The sequence below is a fragment of the Penicillium macrosclerotiorum genome (assembly GCF_028827735.1).
Source record: "Penicillium macrosclerotiorum strain IBT 26536 chromosome Unknown utg000003l_segment0_segment0, whole genome shotgun sequence".
NCBI classification, from domain to species: Eukaryota; Fungi; Ascomycota; class Eurotiomycetes; order Eurotiales; family Aspergillaceae; genus Penicillium; species Penicillium macrosclerotiorum.
In genome coordinates, this window is record NW_026643083.1 from 2,835,541 (window position 1) to 2,850,665 (window position 15,125).

At 53.6% G+C, this 15,125-nt stretch overlaps 4 protein-coding genes across 4 annotated transcripts; 3 read left to right on the top strand and 1 right to left on the bottom strand.

Annotated features, from left to right (window-relative positions):
* Window positions 1-2,264: 2,264 nt before the first annotated feature.
* Window positions 2,265-4,424, top strand: hexA (putative Woronin body protein HexA; the record flags this gene model as incomplete). The annotated part of the gene is made up of 3 exons (XM_057075638.1): window positions 2,265-2,346; window positions 2,689-3,004; window positions 3,407-4,424. The coding sequence occupies 3 exons, from the start codon at window positions 2,265-2,267 to the stop codon at window positions 4,422-4,424; spliced, it is 1,416 nt and encodes a 471-aa protein (XP_056935143.1).
* Window positions 4,425-6,166: 1,742 nt separating this feature from the next.
* N7462_003913 (uncharacterized protein) lies at window positions 6,167-8,412 on the bottom strand (the record flags this gene model as incomplete). The annotated part of the gene is made up of 4 exons (XM_057075639.1): window positions 6,167-6,855; window positions 6,929-7,185; window positions 7,260-7,544; window positions 7,829-8,412. 4 exons carry the CDS (start codon window positions 8,410-8,412, stop codon window positions 6,167-6,169), a joined length of 1,815 nt encoding a protein of 604 aa, XP_056935144.1.
* Window positions 8,413-10,530: 2,118 nt separating this feature from the next.
* On the top strand, window positions 10,531-12,464 carry N7462_003914 (uncharacterized protein; the record flags this gene model as incomplete). The annotated part of the gene is made up of 3 exons (XM_057075640.1): window positions 10,531-10,549; window positions 10,690-11,475; window positions 11,554-12,464. 3 exons carry the CDS (start codon window positions 10,531-10,533, stop codon window positions 12,462-12,464), a joined length of 1,716 nt encoding a protein of 571 aa, XP_056935145.1.
* Window positions 12,465-13,854: 1,390 nt separating this feature from the next.
* Window positions 13,855-14,874, top strand: N7462_003915 (MARVEL domain-containing protein; the record flags this gene model as incomplete). The annotated part of the gene is made up of 1 exon (XM_057075641.1): window positions 13,855-14,874. One exon carries the CDS (start codon window positions 13,855-13,857, stop codon window positions 14,872-14,874), a length of 1,020 nt encoding a protein of 339 aa, XP_056935146.1.
* Window positions 14,875-15,125: the final 251 nt, after the last annotated feature.

Consider the following 15,125-nt stretch of genomic DNA (forward strand, 5'->3'; position numbering starts at 1 on the left):
GCGTGGTCTTCCTTTTTCAACTTTTTTTTCTTTCTTCTTTTTCTTCTTGGAGATGGATAAGAGGAAGTACCCATCTACTTTCCCTTGATATATATTTGATACCCTCGTTTATTTCCCCTTTTTGGATCTTGCAATTCGTGTACGATTTGTCCCTCGTTGATGATGTCCGTGGACCCATACAAGTGCCGCAGGGCGCTCTTCTTCTTTCTGGATCTCTCCCCTTGTTCTAGACAGCTGTTTTCATAGACATACTGTAGTTTTGAAATCAATCCCGTGAGGTTGGATGGGGTCCCTCCTGGAAATCGGAGGTGACTGCCTTTCTTATTCATCGTTCTTTCTTTACCACTCTCCCTCGTGCGCGTACACAATCTTCCGTTGTTTCTTCTGCACAGAATACGGAGTAGTGATAATGGACTTCTCTAATTTGGAGTTATCCTTATCCCTGACCGTGGGTCTTTCCCCCTCGATTGCGTATACCACGACTGCCTGCAGCGGAGCCCGATGCTGTAAAGAAATGAGCACGATGACGCCTCACCCCCCTGATCCGGTCTACCAGCCCCAATCACCAAGTTTTGCAGCCTGTACATCCTTTCAGCAGTGCAGATGCTCATAGTGTGTCCAGATACTCTACTGGTGGTGTGTGCATCTCGCGGTCCTCGCACAGTCTGCTCCACCGGTACTCAACCCTTGCTACGTATGTGGAGTGTGCATAGTACAGAGTACGAAGTATTAATTGTAAGGTCACCTACCTTTTGTCTCACTACACACTACTCATAACTGACTACTTCGATATGGAGGACTCCATCCGCCACAGATGGCGACCGACGCAAAGTCACCAACCACCTCAACGTACCCGTGCGCCTGCTCCTCCGTTCCAGAGGCCCAGCAATGATGATGTGCGAAGTGGAGCCGCCTAGCAACCCAACCACTTTGGACCGGTTTTTTTCAGCTCTCGACGTGTCCCCCCGTGTCTCTGCCCCAGCCTCGGTATTTATCGTACTGCAGCCGTACAGCAGCCATACCGCTCTCGACCTCCATTCGATCAGTCTAGACGCCTGCATGCCGCCCCATTTTCGCTGGCACTGAGACCTGAGCTAAGAAAGCTGGTTGATGCCTCATGTGTCTCGTCGAGAGACATTGAGCGTGGTGGGTTAATTGGGGGGAAAAGAGTGGCTGGAAGGGACGATTCTCAGGTCCTCATGGGGAGGCCTTCCCGCACTGATCGAGACAGGGGCAAGTTGGGAACCGGGAGAGCGCGAGAGAGGCACAGTCATTCTCCGTACTTTTGAGATGGCGTTGGTCGAGCTCCACCTCTTCACAGCTCCCAATTTTTGGCCAATGGGGGTCTCAATCACGACTCAATAATCCGTATGCGGCCTTGGTGTATTGACGATACGGTCTTGTTCGCCTTCACGGAGTGAACGGGTCCGTCCCTGCTGTTGCGAGGATGGAAAAGGAAATTCGAGACATCAATCCACCCCTATGCCGATGGACTTTGCCCTGATCATATCTCGAGCAGTCCTCCATAAATCTTTCGAACTGTAATGCCAGTCAATCCTTCCCCCCAATCCCACACAGCAAACACATCATCATCATAACACCACGGTTCCCGGTGGATCCGCCACGATCGGCGGCCCCGATATCCGATTCGACCCGCGGACCCGTGCGGTTGCCATGGCAATACTGGGCGGTACCGCCTAGGTTACCATGGGGGAGGTGGGCCAGCCCCATGTGAAAGAAGCAAGCTCAGATCGAACAAGGCCCAATGGACCGACCAGGCGACCGCGCGGAGGCTGGTTCTCCTGGTGGATGGCATCGCGATGGAGTCGCCATGCATGGGCGCATCCTCCAACGGAACTTTGTCCTCCGTACAGTGGTATCCATTGCCGATACACCGTATTCTGTACTCGGTGATCCGTACCACAGGTGGAATTCCGATCGGGCGTGATTAAGGCAGAGATCAGGGTCTGGGGCGAGTGGAGAGTCTTGTGCAGGGATCCGAGAGAAAAGAATATCATTCTATCAATTATCATAAATACATACCAGCATACAGAGTCCCATACTGCAGATAGCTCACCGCAGGCAAATCATAAGAGGAGGTGGAGTCCCTCGAGTGCTCCAATCCGTCGTGTCGTCGCCCAGATGCCAAAGAGTAGTCAAGCCGAGGTGTGTCCCCAGGCGCAGGTCCAATTCTCCCTAGCAACCGCTTTCCAGTAAAGAGAGAAAACACCAGGCGCTAGACCCCCTATCTAGCCGATTGAACCATGAAGAAGACGACAACGATGATCAGAAGGGGAGGTAGAGGCCTCGCGCGAACGAACCTCGGGCGATCGCTCGATCGGGCCGGTAAACAAACAACCTGACTCAGCGTAATAAACAGCGTTTCCTTCCAAAGCAGCGAAACGATAAATAAACCCGCACGGCGTTTCCCCGTCCTCCGACCTCCTTCCTTCTTCCATTCCTCATCCTCTTCCAATCTTCCATTCCTCCAGTCTTCCTTTCCATTCTTCAATTCCCCAAACTCCCACGAGTTACTTTACATTCCTCCCATCTACTACCCGAGAGCTTCGATCGTCGATCCTCTCACTTCTCATCTTCTCCCCGAGAAAGACTTATTCCCCAGTCAAGTCTTTTCTTGTCTAGCCTTTCGAGTTGTTTCATAACAGTTCGAAAGGCATTCGAGAAGAGACGCCGCAAAGTCAGTCAATCTGGACTTTGACGCCCGCGTCCCTATCCCCTTCAGTGTCTTCCCGTCGTCGTACCGGAGTGACGCTGTCTCTGAAACTACTCACACGAGAGTAGAGGGAGAAGTTCAACTCGATCGCACTTCGCGCGTCGAACGGGAAGATACTCGAGTCGCTGCCCCTCTCCCCGACCCTCGTGTCTACGGAAAGGAAGAAGTCGATTTCCGCATCCAGCAGGAAGATCGCACCGCGACTGCCCAGTACGCCCCGCGTGTTGACCGTCAGTACACCGCTGCCGAGGTTGACCTAACCCGTGAACGGTATGTCTCGTCTCTTGTTTTGATTTTGTCCATGCTTTGTTTTCGTCGTGCTCGCGAACGGGGGCTGGGGAAGAGCCAGCCAGCCCAGCGAGCGAGGACCCGCTCCAGTAGTCGGGGAAATCCACTCGCTCTGGAGCTCCCTCGTTCGCTCGGTGTTGGCAGTGGAGCCGCTGCAAAAAGACGCCACTATTTGCAGGTCGGATGTCCCATCCCGGTCTAGAGCGGTTACGGATTTAGTCCCAGACTAAATTACGTGTCACGCCCAATACACTTAGGGGGCTCCACTCCCCCCAATGAGCGGTGACGGAGCTCGTGTTTTCTTTTTGTTTATATGTTTACATCTCTCCGGACTTTCTTCGTGGAGCAATTGGGCTGATTTTGATTCTCTTTTTCTTTTAATAGCTATCCCAACTACCGCGAGTCGGCTGCCCGTTTCCAGGACCAGCCCCCTCAAGTCTACGATCAGGTCGTCGAGAACCAGCTCGACGTCACCGAGAGAGAGTACCGTCGCCGGACCTCTCCTGCATACGAAGTCGACGTCTCTTACGACCGTCGCTACACGCAGCCCGTAGACACCGCGTACGACTACCAGCCGGCTCAGTCCGTCGACGTTTCGTACGACCGTACCTACCAGCCCCAGCCCGCTTCTGCCTACCAGCAGGACTACTCCCGTCGCGAGGTCGAGCTCCAGCAGCCTTCTTCCTCCCGTTACGCCCCCTCCGACGTCAAGGTCTCTCAAACCATTGTTCGTGACTCAGCTCCTGCCTCTCGCAAGATGGGTTACTACGACGACGAGGGTCACTACCACTCCTTCCGCCGCGGTGTCGAGCGTGCTGCCGACCGCATCCTCCACCCCCTCCACCACCATGACCGTGAGGAGGTCGTCGTGAGCGACGAGCGTGGTCCCGCCCGCTTCAGCGACGGTGTCCGCGAGGAGGTCCGCATCGTCGAGCCCCGCAACCGCGGTACCGCTGGCGAGAACGTCCCCATTCCCTGCCACTTCATCCGCATTGGTGACATCCTCATCCTCCAGGGCCGTCCCTGCCAGGTCATCCGCATCTCGGTCTCCCCCCAGACCGGCCAGCACCGTTACCTCGGTGTCGACCTGTTCACCCGCCAGCTGCAGGAGGAGTCGAGCTTCGTCTCCAACCCCTCCCCCTCCGTTGTCGTCCAGACCATGCTTGGTCCCGTCTACAAGACCTACCGCATCCTGGACCTGCGCGATGACGGCAAGCTGGTTGCCATGACCGAGACTGGCGATGTCAAGCAGGGTCTTCCCGTCATCTCCCAGGGCCACCTTTTCAAGCGCATCCGCGATGCCTTCGCCGACGGCCGTGGCTCCGTCCGCGCCCTCGTCATCAACGACGGTGGCCGTGAGCTCGTTGTCGACTTCAAGGTCATCCACGGCTCCCGCCTGTAAATCAATTGCTCCTTTTTTGGCGATTTGGCTTCTTGGGACAGTTGTCGGGACACTTCCCCTTTTAGACCTTTGATGGGAACCATGGGTTAACATGACTGGACTTTGATTGGCCCAGGGCCGTATCCTGTCATTCCTCGATCGGGTTGGACTGGCGGTACTTGTTGGTCATCGATGTCTATGCCATGGCGTGATGAATCTTCCTTTGTGTGATTTTATTTAAATGTTTCTTTCCTTTGTCTGACGATCCTCTTCCATATGACGGTTGTGATTTATTTGTGCTTTGCCTCTGGTGAAAATCTGATTCGATTATCCCCTGTATCTTGTTCGTCGTCGGCTCGCTCCGGCGTTTCCCCGTGTACTTAAAACGATCATAATGTCAATGAATCAGGGCAATGAATTCTGTATCAATGCTTCAGTCTCGTAAAGTAGCAAGGTCAAAGATGCCTGCTGTACTTGTTTTTGGTAGTGGGTGAAGCCTTGAGAGTCAGTCTTGTGAAAATTTGTGTATCTTGTGGTGCCTGGATGCGCAGACAGTAGCACTTCCGCCACCTTCGCTCTCTACCAATGGCCGTGCCAGCCTTAGCTCTACTCTAGTACTAGGAACCTGCTATTTGACCTTTGAACTATGAGGTGAATATGCTTCAAACTAAATTAGGTAGTTTACTGTCTGGGGCACGTAATTTACCTGCCGATGGGACTACGTATGTATATTCCGAAATATATATAAAGCTACCCCCACCCGGCGGGCAATATCCACTTGACCCCTTGCACTTCCATGGTTCCCGATGATAGGAATAAAACTATTTCCTCTACTGACTTAGCATAACTATACCAAGAATGTGCCCAGCTACACCGATTAAATTTACGGTATATAAGATATATTCACGGAAGAGTAATGACATTGAGCTCACGAGCGCAGAAGAGAGATTTCTGGACACAAGAGATTCATGCATATATAAAAGACCGTCATTTTCCCACCAGAACACCGAACCTCCAAGGAAGCACCAGAACCACGAGCAGACAGACATAACGAATCGAACACGGAGCCAGCAATAGACAAGGAAAACCAAGGCGGAAGAGAAACAAAAAACAAACGTAGGCAAAAGAACATGAGATCCCAAGCTCGGGTTAGAGTGGTACTGGGATTGCGGGTTGAATAGAGACCCTTCAATCATACTGGCCATGCCAGCCCTGTAGCAGAGGGGGGAGAGATGATCACCTCAACAGAGCAGGAAGTAGTTCGTAAACGGGTGCAATGAAACTGGGCGGGGGATGAGAGGAAAAGAGAAAGTGCGAAAATGAGAAACAAAAGAAGAGGGAAAAAAACTGAATCCGATTCCAGAAGACGCAAGATAGTAACAGGTAGAGATGATATAGAGGATTAGCCAGACGGGCCGTCTACCGCGGCCTCGAGGTGTGTTTTCCCCTGCCACTGCCATATGATAGTTATAAAGTATGATTCAGGACGCCGGTGTGGTGAACGAAAAGAGCAAAGAACGCCAATAAGCATTACCGGCTCAGATGAGACACAGATCTAATGTACAACGGGAGACGAAGCGCGAAGATGAGAAGGATGGTCAACTGATGAGATGATATGAGATGGGATGATGTTGAAACAGGGGTATCGTTGGATTGAGAAGTATAGGAAGGCGGAAAGAGCGAATGGAGAGAGTGATCCATCCGAGGGGGTGAAAAGAATGGCCCAACGGGACTGCTGGCCCAGTGGCACGGCTGGTGGAATGCTACCGCTCGCCGAACTTGCCGTACTCCTGCTGCCACTTGAGCAGATGCCGAGTAAGCACGTCCATCATCTCCACGCTGCTGAGTTCCTTAAAGTCCTTCTCTGCAGAAGGCGCGTCGCCATCACCGTCTGTTGTGGGCGCCGCCGACTCGCCACCATCGCTGGCCGCAGATGCCATGGCGTTGTCGATCTGATCCACCATGCTTTTCAGAAGCAGGCCCTGCGCGCGGTCTCCATTGCCAGTAGGCGTGGATGAGTTCTCGCTGGCGACAGCCATCTCTACCTGCATTCGTGAAATGAATTCAAGGATGGCGGCTACACGGCGCTTCATCTCGTTCATTGTCGTACGCTGCGGGTGCATGTGCCGAGGCTTGCTCGGCCGCCCGGTCTCTCCGCCGTTGATGTGTGTACCATTAATTCCCATATATCCGACGCGGGGCGAGTCACTCCCCATCTCATGGGATTGGGCGCGTCGGGGAGACTCTGTGCCGTTCCCATTCACATCGCGATCCTTTGTATATTGGTTGCGACCAACACGTCCTCGTCGGGCTGGAGGACGCCCGGACTTGCGAGTTGATGGCCGGGCAGGCGTTGGTTCTTGGGGCGTAGGAGTGTCCGGGCTTGCCTGGGTAGCTGGCTCAGGCTCGGGGGGAGCTGGCTTTGTTGGTGAAACAGGCTCAACTTCAGATTCTGAGGGATGTACGTGTCAGAGGGAACTTGCACAAGAAGTGCCAATTGGAGAACTTTGAACAGAAAAACATACCCTCTCCTTTGCGTCGGATAGGTTTCTCCTTCCGACGCGCTCCGTTTTCTAGGACTTCGGCTTCCACTGGCTCGACGGTTTCCTTGACAAGCTCCTTGTCGCGTTGTCCCCGCGAGGCAGCTCGCCTCCGCGTTCCATTGACTGACTTCGATTTCGATTCATCATCACTGGGGGGCTGGGAAGTCGGGTGACTTTGCTTTGAAACAGCCGTGGGCGACGGAGAAGTGGTTCGTGGGCGTTTCGAGGTTTGTCTGTTTCTGTAGAGGCACAATTGTCAGCACACGATCTTCGATTTGGCGATCTAAACCACGAGGGGTAGAGGTAGACGGACGTTTCACTTTCACTGCGACTTCGTTTACCCCGCCGAGCGGCCGTGTCATCTGGGATGCTCTTCGTGTCTTCCTTGCTTTCTTCAATGGCTCTTCGGATTAGTTCTTCTTCATCATATGCAGCGTCACGACTATTCATAGTCGATCGGCGCTTGGGGTTGGATGCGCCCTCACTAGCTCGAGACTTGGGGTCTCTGGAGCGTCGGGCTGTATCTCGCGAGGAGGCTCGGGAGGATGGCGCGGGCGAGGACGCTGGAGCGACGGGAAGGTAGGTTGACGAGCGCTGACTGCGGGGCTGTTAGCGTGTTTCCTTCCAAAGAAGAGGATAGTCTAGAGGAAAAGCGAATTGAAAGAGAGCGTGTAAATGAGTTGCCAGGAGACATTGTGAAGGTGTTCAGGCCATCTTTCCTAGCAAGCGACGAGCCAAACTTGGTGTCAAGTTGCCACAAGGGTGCGACCCAGGAAGAACAGCCACAAAATCGGGATGCAAAAGCGATCACCAAGCAACAAAGAGAATGAAGAGAAAGACATGGCAAATAAAGGGTCTGCAGGAGGAATTATTTCAACTTACCCATTGGGTTCTCCACGAATTCGGTGCAAATCCTTTCGGCACTCTTCGCAGAAATATTCGTCTGGACTTGTTTCTTCATCCATGATGCCCACACAGCCACCATGTTGCCATACCTTGCAGGAGTCGCATTGAATGAACATACTTCCAATATCATCTGGGAGTACATCGGATGGCTCTGTGGATGGCTGGGCTGATTCTGGCTTGACGATGGCGCGACCGAGAGCTTCGCGACGAGAGGGGGGCAGTCCAGGGTATTCCTGCTGCCCACAGAGACATCGGGTGATTTCCTCTTCCTCCTCGTCGTCTATATCCTCCTCGTCTTCTTCCCGGGGAGGGTCGTCTTCGTCATCGCGGGCGCGCTGACGCTGGCGCGTGTGTGGGAGGTCGGTTCTCACTCCATTTTCGCCATCGTCGATGGATTGCGAGCGATGGGCCGATGTGTCTGGAGGTGAAGGATTTTTATGATTGGAGCGGGTGCTCCTCTCGCGAGTTAGGGAGACGGAGGAGCTGGAGGAGTTGGTATGTTGGAGGAGGGCAGGAGAGGGTTGAGTGGTGCGAGCTCGCGAAGAGCGACGAGGGGTCATGATGGTGAATCCAAGCCTCGGAGGGGCCCGAGGAGAACGAGGGGAGTAGGCTGCGTGAGTAGGGAGGAATTCGACGAGCGGTCGTGGGCGTGAGAAGGACTCTGTCGAGCAAAACGCCTCGAGCAGAACCGGGAGCGAGGAAGCTCTGGCGCGCGATTGGGAGCTCCTTCGTGCAGAAGGAGAGCAGGACAATGTGAGAATCGCAGTTGGATCTGAAGCAAGGCGTCACAGGGCTCAAAGGAGAGCCCGATGACTACATAGTCTGACGAGAAGGGTGAGGTTGGCGGGGGTTGCAGAGGCGAAGAGAAGGAGAAAAGCGCCGGAACGGGACTCCAAAAGATCCAGTCGCCCGTCCTTCCCCGCTCTCGACGCCTCTCGACGCGCGACCCCTTTTACCGCCCTTCCCCCTCGTTGGTGTCGATCTACAACAATTACAACAGGATGGATTTCAGGTAGGTTCAACTGTTTCTTTGAGACTATCGGCTGCTGTGTCGAGAATTAATGCCGGTGTCTCCCCAGCCAGGATGCGCACACCCTCTGCCGTCTCCCAGAACACGCTAGCCCAGCACGCCCTTCTTTCTCCTCCTCTTCCCCCTCCCTTCCAAGCACCGGCAAGGTGACCGGTAGGCTCTCCCTTTCTGATCGCCGAAGATTCGAACTCGGCATAATCTCCACACTATGAGTGAATTTCTCCGAACTGCAAGACTTCAACGTGGGCAGCAAGGAGGGAGGATGGAAAAACCGACCTCATGGGTGGGGATTTGACTCAACGGAATCGGCAGAGAATGGATATGATTGTCTCTGTGGTGACAGAGTCCATCTGCCTGAGACAGCATCATCTCTCTTGACTGTGCAGTCAAATTATCTGCCCATGGGGTTGTAATGGTGTGGGAAGCCCGCTAGTGGCTGGGGACTTGGGCTCGATACCTCTATTTGGTACCTGGAGTCTCCGATGTGTTTCGAGACAAGATTCGAGATCGCTTGACCGCGATTCCCTCCCCCTCCGCCCATACCTGGGAGGATTTGTAGTATAAGATGCTAGAATGGTGTAACATTATTGGCGTCAAGGTCCTGTTGCGCGCCTCTGGTGCGGAATCTGAGCCGTCCTACGCAAGGGAACTGGCGGGCGATGGTATCTTCATGACCGAAGATGCAGGTACACGGACCATCTGGACCAGCAAGATGAGTCTCGCTAGATGGCGCATAGCTTGATAACGCACTTCAAGTCTGCCAGTAATGAGTACCGCAAAGCAGGACGGATGTCTTTTTTCGGTCTCATCCGTCTTGAGCTCACGCCTCCTCTTTCTCGGGCTCCCCGCTGGCTTCGGCTCCTGCGGGCAATGCAGGTATGACGATTTAGGCTTCGGTCGACCACGTAGCTCGGATCAAAGCCATTTGGGAACCACCACGGCCAATATCCACCGACCCCGTGAGATACTCGGGCGGGATTGGTCCTGGAACGATGTTTTCTTTCCGCATTGTCCGGCTCCTCCTCTCGAGGGTGATGTGTAATGCAGTACCCCAGAATTGACGGCGCTCCCGCTTGGATGCCCAGTCAGCCTAATCGGGCTAGCGCCGACCGTCCCGAATTCCCGTGACTCGCTGGACTTTCGCTTCACATCTCAACCCCTCCGTATCGTCATTCTGCCTCTTGGTTTTTGCTTCTGGCTCTCCAGCTCGGTGCTTTGCGAGAGCCATTAGCCCGAAGTCCTTCTTTTGAGCTCTGGCCTGAAGACTCCATTGGTCCCGAGTTTTGCCCGTGCTGATTAATAGCACATATTGTGGGTTCCTCGATCTCCCTCCAAGATTGTGGACTGCCGAGGTAGCTTCGTTAGGACGAAAGCCCCGGTGACTCTCGGAAGTTGCCTGTCCGAATCTCTGGCTGTTCGTCTCTATTATCGACGTGGATTGTGGCTGACGCACCCGGAAGACGCAGTGATTTGTCGAATCGGCATTCCTCCAACCCCCGATATCAAGATCCGAACGTTGGCACCACTGGCTCACTCAACCCGCGACAACAACGGTGGAGGGGGAAAACGGAACAGGAATCGGGCCGACAACCACTCATTCCACACGTACTTGACGACTGTGGTCTGAGGGGAAGTGCTTCGAACTTGCATGATGACCGCTACTTTGAGTATGTCTACGTCTACTAAACCGGAACTCAACCTGGTTCCGGCCACCTGGCTAGGTTGGCTCTATCTGGCTCCGAACTTCTACGGGCCAAAAAACAGTCTACTGGTTACTCGGTTACTGACGTGACGTGTGCTTGCGTAGACGGGACGTTGAACTCGGCCCCTGACACACCCTCCCCCGTCTACCCCGATCGCCTGATTCGGCCGCTTCCCAAGCGGACCCTTCGTTCTCGACTTTCCACCGATGCCGCCGATACGATTCATTATCCTCCGACCCCACCGGCATCCCAGATATTCTACGGCTTGGGAGACACGGACGAGGTGGTCACACACTCCAAAGCTTACGCCCGGCAGACCATCGAGACAGACCACGACGAACTAACCCCCGAGGCTGACTGCCACCACAACTTTGACACTGCGGTTGAGTTAGAGAGCGGAGACGAGGATGGTCCCGTTGTAGTACGCCGGAGCACCGCGTTTCGAGGTTCATTGTCACCGGCTTCGAGCCCACACCCACAAGGGTTCTCCGGTAAAGAAGGAAGTCAAAAATCATCGGCTGGCCCAGACGGGTATGATGCTTTTGAGAACACAAACAACAAGAAGAAACGAAAAATTCCTACCCCGGGCAACATGAGTAGTCACCATTCAGCCTTATCCCCGGAATTCGCCAGCATGGGTCTGGCGAATCCGAATTCGTCACCCACTGCGGTGAATGATGGAACATCGACGGGTGCGTATTATGGAAGTGGGAACCCTGCGTCGCCGTTGGGAAGTGGAATATCTGGTTCTGGTCGAGGTCGGTTAGGCCGCAGTACAGCTCGCGGAAACACCAGTCGAAACCCGTTGTCTGCAAATGCTCAGAACGCATGGATGAACACGCGGACACCAAGTCGGCGGGATGGATTGATGTCATCCCCGGGACCTTCTGGTATATATCCCAGCAGATTCCCCTGCGTCTCAGCGCGATACAATGAATGATATGATGACTCACGCTGACCCTTTCTAGGTGATCCTTCTGATCAAGGCATCATCTCCACGGCCATTGCAAATGCCGCTACCCTTTCGTCTCGTCGTGGCTCTAGTAATGTGAGTCTGCTAGACCAAGAGAATACCACCCCGACGAAGACACAGTTCACCTTCACCTGTGAGTCGGATTCTGCGAAAGGAATGGCTATGCAGATGCATTCATATTCGGGGCCGCATCACTCTCCAACATCCCCTCTTGCTCCTACCACTCAGAATCCTCGAGGCTTTTCCACGCAAGGAACGCAAACAAGTCCGAATGTGGCTTCCCCGATGAGCCAACAGGTTCCAATGGGGACACAGCCACAGCCTTCTCAAGTGGGTGAACAGGGCTCCGTGGGGCGCAAGAAAAAGCGCTCCCCAGGCAGCATCTATGCTCTGGCCGCGCGCCAGCGCAAAATTCAACAACAGTATACCAATATCCACCATCCTCCAAGCCTGGAAGACATTTGGATCTGCGAATTCTGTGAATATGAAAGCATTTTTGGGCATCCGCCCGAGGCGCTGATTCGGCAGTATGAGATCAAGGACCGCAAAGAGCGGAAGCGGCTCGCGGAGAAGAAACGGCTTCTAGAAAAGGCGAAAATGAAGGGCCGGAAAACAAAGAAGGCGCCTAAAAACTCCTCCAAAAACGCCTCGTCGCAGCAGGCTTATCACCAGGGCTATGACCGCGCCTCGGTGGACCACTCCTCAGCCACAGGCTCTGGCCACGCGGAGGATGATTACCTTGGTCATGAGTATGATGAAGAGCCTGAGCCCATCCCGGCTCCGGATCCTGCATCTTCCACAGACCTTAAACCCCCGCTCCTACCGGGGGGCAACCATCCCAAGCTCGCCGCCACGATGGGGAATCCCCTTGGGTCTAGTGACACCGGGACGAGTCGACCGGCCTGACAGCTTCACCCTCAGAAAGCGGTGTTTTGTGAGCATCCTGTTCGCCTTTTTCCTCCTGGTATCCGTGTCTGGTAGGAGGAGTTTGAGTGACATTGTGGATTGAGGATTGATTGGATGTTACGAGTTTTGCATCATGGAAATTCCCCCTCCAGCATTTTTTTTTTGGGTTGGCGAGCGAATCATTGGACATTGGACCGTCCCCCCACCCCCCCAATGCCATGCGGGCTGTCTCTGTAATTGTAATGATGGACAGCTCTCTGTCTTGGGTTATGTGCATAACTGCAATATCATCTGCAACTAGATCAGATCGTGCTCGTTCCAAGTCTGTCGCGCCCGCGTTGTGGTCGACCTTGACTGCGTAACTTCCCCGTTGTACCCGACCTAGTTGTGCATTGTGCATAATCTAATTAAATCGACTTTGAGCTACCTCAAAACGGGAGTCTATTCGTACAAGCCAGACTGGGTCTTCCAATCCTCAGAGTTTCCCCCTATAATCGTGTTCCTCATGCTGGTTGGTTCTCCGCAGGTCAAAAACACCAACTTGTCGTTGTGTTGGGCGCGCGCGAAGTGAAGCGAACCACCCCTATAAACCTCATCCAACTTCTTAACATGCACCGCTCCCACTTCGGGTTCGTCAGATCCTCGATCGCCTGTGCTTATTTTAGCTCGACTCCTGTCAAGATCGTTTCACTGGCAAGGTGAGCGTTGGTGCTGTATGGCCAAGCGGAGCAGAGTCAGCGTGGCCGGTGGACATCCACTCCATGCGAGCCGCCGGGCCTTCAGAGAGTGCACCAGCCTTCGAAGTAGGATGGAGTCATGGTATCATAGGGTTGTCAAAAATAGAAAATCAGTCGCTTTGCTCATATTTCCCGACTGCCCAAAGTTCCTGAACTCTGGCGTTAGACGAGTAGCGTGGCTCCATGATTCCCGAGTTGGATCTATAAAACATTGATATACCTTCAAGCGCCAGTCATGTACCGTAGACTAGCCGGTTTCTGCCTCCTTAATTGGTCATCGCAGACCAGAGGCTTGTCCAGTCCCAAATCCAAGTACTCTTTTTCTGTTCTTTCATTCATCCAGCCCGCTGATTCCTGGTGACTTCGCATAGTCTGTCCTGGCTGAGGGCTACAGCCTCCCAACTCGAGTGGCTTCAGTTTTTATTTTCTCGTTCTTCTATCTGAGGCTTTTTTTTTCTCATCCTTGACTTCTCCTTAGTTCTATTCATAAATAGGCTACGGCCTATTGCCGTGGGACATTTCGTGCTGTGCAAAGTCCCCTCTAAACCGACTTGCGGTTGAAATTCATTGCATGGTCGCGAAGACTTCCATTCTCAATATACGACTATACTGTCCCTGAGGGTCTGATCAGACCCAAATAAAGTACCTCCAAAATGCCAGTCGGACGCCAACTCCTTCAGCTTGCTTGGAGCGAACTCTCAGCTAAGAACAAGGGCCCGGCCGGCGGTGGTGATGTACCGCCAGACGAGGACTTTGGAGATGGCGAGGGCCCACCTCCCACTACGGAGAAAGGCAACCTGGCCAGTAACCTCAAGAACATCTTTGCCAACGAGCCAGGAAACAAGAAGAGCAAGTCATTCGCGCTGCTGAAATCCCTGATCCGCTTCTTCCAGTTCGTCCTGGGTCTCACCGTCATCGGTCTCTACGGCCAAGACGTATCGAAAGACCATTCCAACCAGAAACAGGCCAACCCGAAATGGGTCTTTGCTGTCGCCGTTGGCTCCATAGCAACCATCGATGCCGCCGTCCACAAATTTTTGCCCTGCTGCCTGAGTAGGGTTAAGGCTAAGCCCGAATTCCTTCTGCCGCAGCTGGTATGGGAGGCGATCATCGTCTTGTTGTGGCTGGTGATGTTCATCATTTTCGGCACGATGTATATCGGCCAATACGCGACGTCGGACTCGAGTTCGGACTCGGAGCTTGGGGATGGGTCGAAGATCACGCGGATGCGGCATGCGGTGTATGTTGATGCAATTAATTTGGTGATGTGGATGATGACCACAAGCTTTGTTGCGTGGCGTTGGTGGCGGAATAAGCGTGAGAATGGCCGCTCCCATATCGCTGATGCTGAGGAGGGTGGTGGTGGTATGGGTGGCATGGATGACGGTATGGGCGGCATGGATGATGGTATGGGCGGCATGGATGATGGTATGGGTGGCATGGATGACGGTATGGGTGGCATGGGAGAGGATGGTGAGAGGGATATGGATATGGATATGGATATGGATATGGGCGGCCATGAGGATGAGGAGATTCATGATGGACCCGGTGAACATGATGGGCCCGGTGAATTTGATGGGCCCAATGAACATGATGGACATGAAGGATTCGACGGCGAAAATGATCACCACGATGATTTTGCCGAGAAACAACATCCCCACGAGGAAGTTTAAAGTTATTCTCGACGGCTCCTGCTGGTATGACGTGGTGAAGGATGGAGTTGTATAGTGGTCGGGAAGAGAGGCAAGAGAATATCGATATCGGGGGAAGTCATGAGTCGCTTGATAGGCAAAATGAGTGCTTTGATGTCCAGAGTGTCTGCTTTCAGAGTTGTTTCTGGGGTACCGGTGTTTGACAGGGGTTGCACATATTTTCTCTTCGTAGCGTACATATATCTGACAAGGCTCTTTTTTCTGCGAGAAGC